The sequence below is a fragment of the Rhinopithecus bieti genome, unplaced genomic scaffold, assembly GCF_001698545.2.
Source record: "Rhinopithecus bieti isolate Rb0 unplaced genomic scaffold, ASM169854v2 scaffold_70550, whole genome shotgun sequence".
Taxonomy (NCBI): Eukaryota; Metazoa; Chordata; class Mammalia; order Primates; family Cercopithecidae; genus Rhinopithecus; species Rhinopithecus bieti.
In genome coordinates this window covers 248,940-252,424 of record NW_016826791.1, presented here as the reverse complement: position 1 = coordinate 252,424, position 3,485 = coordinate 248,940, and the positions used below count along the sequence as shown (strand labels likewise).

Below are 3,485 nucleotides of genomic sequence, written 5' to 3'. Positions count from 1 at the left end.
TCGGGCCCCCGCGGACCCGGCCGCGTCCCCGACCCCCCTTCGGCCGTGGCCAGTCCCGGTTCAGGCCTCTCGTCGCCGGGCCCCAAGCCGGGGGACAGCGGCTACGAGACCGAGACCCCTTTTTCCCCCGAGGGAGCCTTCCCAGGTGGGGGGGCGGCCGAGGAGGAAGGGGTCCCTCGGCCGCGGGCTCCCCCCGAGCCACCCGACCCAGGAGCGCCCCGGCCACCTCCAGATCCGGGTCCGCTCCCACTCCCGGGGCCCCGGGAGAAGCCGACCTTCGTGGTTCAAGTGAGCACGGAGCAGCTGCTGATGTCCCTGCGGGAGGATGTGACAAGGAACCTCCTGGGGGAGAAGGGGGCGACAGCGCGGGAGACAGGACCCAGGAAGGCGGGGAGAGGCCCCGGGAACAGAGAGAAAGTCCCGGGCCTGAACAGGGACCCGACAGCCCTGGGCAACGGGAAACAAGCCCCAAGCCTGAGCCTCCCAGTGAACGGGGTGACAGTGCTGGAGAACGGGGACCAGACAGCCCCGGGCATCGAGGAGAAGGCAGGCATCGAGCAGAAGGCGGCGGAGAATGGGGCCCTGGAGTCCCCCGAGACAGAAGAGAAAGTGCTGGAGAATGGGGAGCTGACACCCCCAAGGAGGGAGGAGAAAGCACTGGAGAATGGGGAGCTGAGGTCCCCAGAGGCCGGGGAGAAGGTGCTGGTGAATGGGGGCCTGACACCCCCAAAGAGCGAGGACAAGGTGTCAGAGAATGGGGTCCTGAGATTCCCCAGGAACACGGAGAGGCTACCAGAGACTGGGCCTTGGAGAGCCCCAGGGCCCTGGGAGAAGACGCCCGAGAGTTGGGGTCCAGCCCCCACGATCGGGGAGCCAGCCCCAGAGACCTCTCTGGAGAGAGCCCCTGCACCCAGCGCAGTGGCCTCCTCCCGGAACGGCGGGGAGACAGCCCCTGGCCCCCTTGGCCCAGCCCCCAAGAACGGGACGCTGGAACCCGGGACCGAGAGGAGAGCCCCCGAGACTGGGGGGGCGCCGAGAGCCCCAGGGGCTGGGAGGCTGGACCTCGGGAGTGGGGGCCGAGCCCCAGTGGGCACGGGGACGGGCCCCGGCGGCGGCCCCGGAAGCGGCGTGGACGCAAAGGCCGGATGGGTAGATTACACGAGGCCGCAGCCACCGCCGCCACCGCTGCCACCGCCACCGGAGGCACAGCCGAGGAGGCTGGAGCCAGCGCCCCCGAGAGCCAGGCCGGAGGTGGCCCCCGAGGGAGAGCCCGGGGCCCCAGACAGCAGGGCCGGCGGAGACACGGCACCCAGCGGAGACGGGGACCCCCCCAAGCCCGAGAGGAAGGGCCCCGAGATGCCACGACTATTCTTGGACTTGGGACCCCCTCAGGGGAACAGCGAGCAGATCAAAGGTGAGGAGGCTGCGAGGCACAGTCAGGGCTGAGGTCCGGCTGTTTCTGAGGCTGCGGAGGGTGAGTGTGGGTAAAGATGGCGGGTCGGGCTGGCAGTGATGAATGCAGGCCCTGAAGCCTGCACTACCTGGGCTCACATCCTGGCTCGGTCCTTGTTCTAGCTCTTTAGCCTTGGGCAAATGTCCTTGCTGCATGGTGCCTCAGTTTACCCATCTGCCAAAAACGCATGGCAGGGTTAGAACCTACCTCATAGGGTTGCTGTGAAGGTTAAATGAATTAGGACGTCCAAAGCACTTAATCAGAGCTGGGGATTCAGTAAGCACCTGCTTTTATTATTGCAGTTCACTTAGACCAGGGGTCTCAAACTCATGCCCACAGGGGCCAGACAACATAGGGAAATGGATGAAGCATGCTGGGGAGGCAGAGTGGGGCTTCAGAAGAAATGCCCTGTGTAGACGGGGCAGCCATTTCTCAGGAATGTGTACCTGGTGTTGGTGAATCTGCTACTTTTCCCTTTTGAACTAGAGCTCTGGTTTTTGTTTAGTTTTGTTTTTATGGTTGTAGCCAATTCAAAGGAAGCCTGTCTGTGGATGGCTCAAGGGCCCCAGGCTGCCAGCATGTGCTGATTTAAACTTAATAAGCTGGCTGGGCTCAGTGGCTCATGCCTGTAATCCCAGCATTTTGGGAGGCCAAGGTGGGTGGATCACCTGAGGTCAGGAGTTCAGGACCAGCCTGGACGACATGGCAAAACCTCGTCTCTATTAAAAATACAAAAATTAGCCAGGCTTTGTGGTAGGCGCCTGAAATCCCAGCTACTCAGGAGGCTGAGGCAGGAGAATCGCTTGAACTCGGGAGGTAGAGTTTGCACTGAGCCAAGATTGCGCCACTGCACTCCAGCCTGGGCCATAGAGCAAGGAGCATTTGAGACTCTGTCTCAAAAAAAAAAAAAAAAAAAAAAAAAAAAAAAATTAGCCAGCGTGGTGGCATGCACCTGTAGTCCCAGCTACTCGGGAGGCTGAGGCACAAGAATAGCTTGATCCTGGGAGTCAGAGGTTGCAGTGAGCCGAGATCACATCACTGCACTCCAGCCTGGGTGACAGCAAGACTCTGTCTCCAAAACAAAACAACAACAACAAAAAAAACAACTAAAACAACTTTCCAATAAGCTAAGGCATCTATCCAGTGTGCCAGGCCCCCTGTGTGCCAGGCCCTGAGCTGCCCAAGGCTGGGACCCAGGGAGCTTCAGACCCTGCCCTGACCCAACTCCACCACCATGGGACTAGTGAGCTGGAAGGCAGAGATTCGCCTTTTCCTGAAAAGTTTTGGTAGGAATGCAGGAAGTGTTTTGCCACAGAGGAAACTATTTAAGATAAATGAAGGGTAAAAATAAATAGCCCTTGTTTAGATGTGGACATAGGAAATACAGTTCCAGCAGAATCTCTGGGAGGCGCAATTTCCTTAAATATGGGTATGAAAGTTATAAGTGGCTGGGTCCTGTTTTATTTTGGCAACCTCACAGCCACACTTGAGGAAACAGTTATCATCTCCATAGAGGAGCCTGTGGCTCAGTGGGCAAGGGTCAGGAAGTGAGCTGGACAGAGGACGTTTCTTCCTCAAAGCCTGTGGTGTTTGAACACTGTCACTTCCTTGAGATTGTTGTAGGGAGTTTGTGACCAGCTGTATCAGGAAACAGCCCAGGCAGCAAGAAAATGTTGGGAGATGAGCAGCTAAAATGCCTCAGAGGATCTGGGTTGGATTACAATTGGGGGGTGAGGCCGGGCGCGGTGGCTCAAGCCTGTAATCCCAGCAGTTTGGGAGGCCAAACGGGCGGATCACGAGGTCAGAAGATCGAGACCATCCTGGTGAACATGGTGAAACCCGGTCTCTACTAAAAAATACAAAAAACTAGCTGGGCGAGGTTGCGGGCGCCTGTAGTCCCAGCTACTCGGGAGGCTGAGGCAGGAGAATGGCGTAAACCCGGGAGGCGGAGCTTGCAGTGAGCTGATCCAGCCACTGCACTCCAGCCTGGGCGACACAGCGAGACTCCGTCTCAAAAAAAAAAAAAAAAAAA

General features: G+C 58.7%; 1 protein-coding gene across 1 annotated transcript in view; it reads left to right on the top strand.

Moving 5' to 3' along the window:
• The window catches only part of LMTK3 (lemur tyrosine kinase 3), a 28,567-nt gene that overhangs the window by 14,426 nt on the left and 10,656 nt on the right, over positions 1 to 3,485 (top strand). Inside the window, 1 exon segment of the mRNA XM_017863626.1 lies at positions 3 to 1,435. Coding sequence (XP_017719115.1) covers positions 3 to 1,435 — 1,433 coding nt within the window.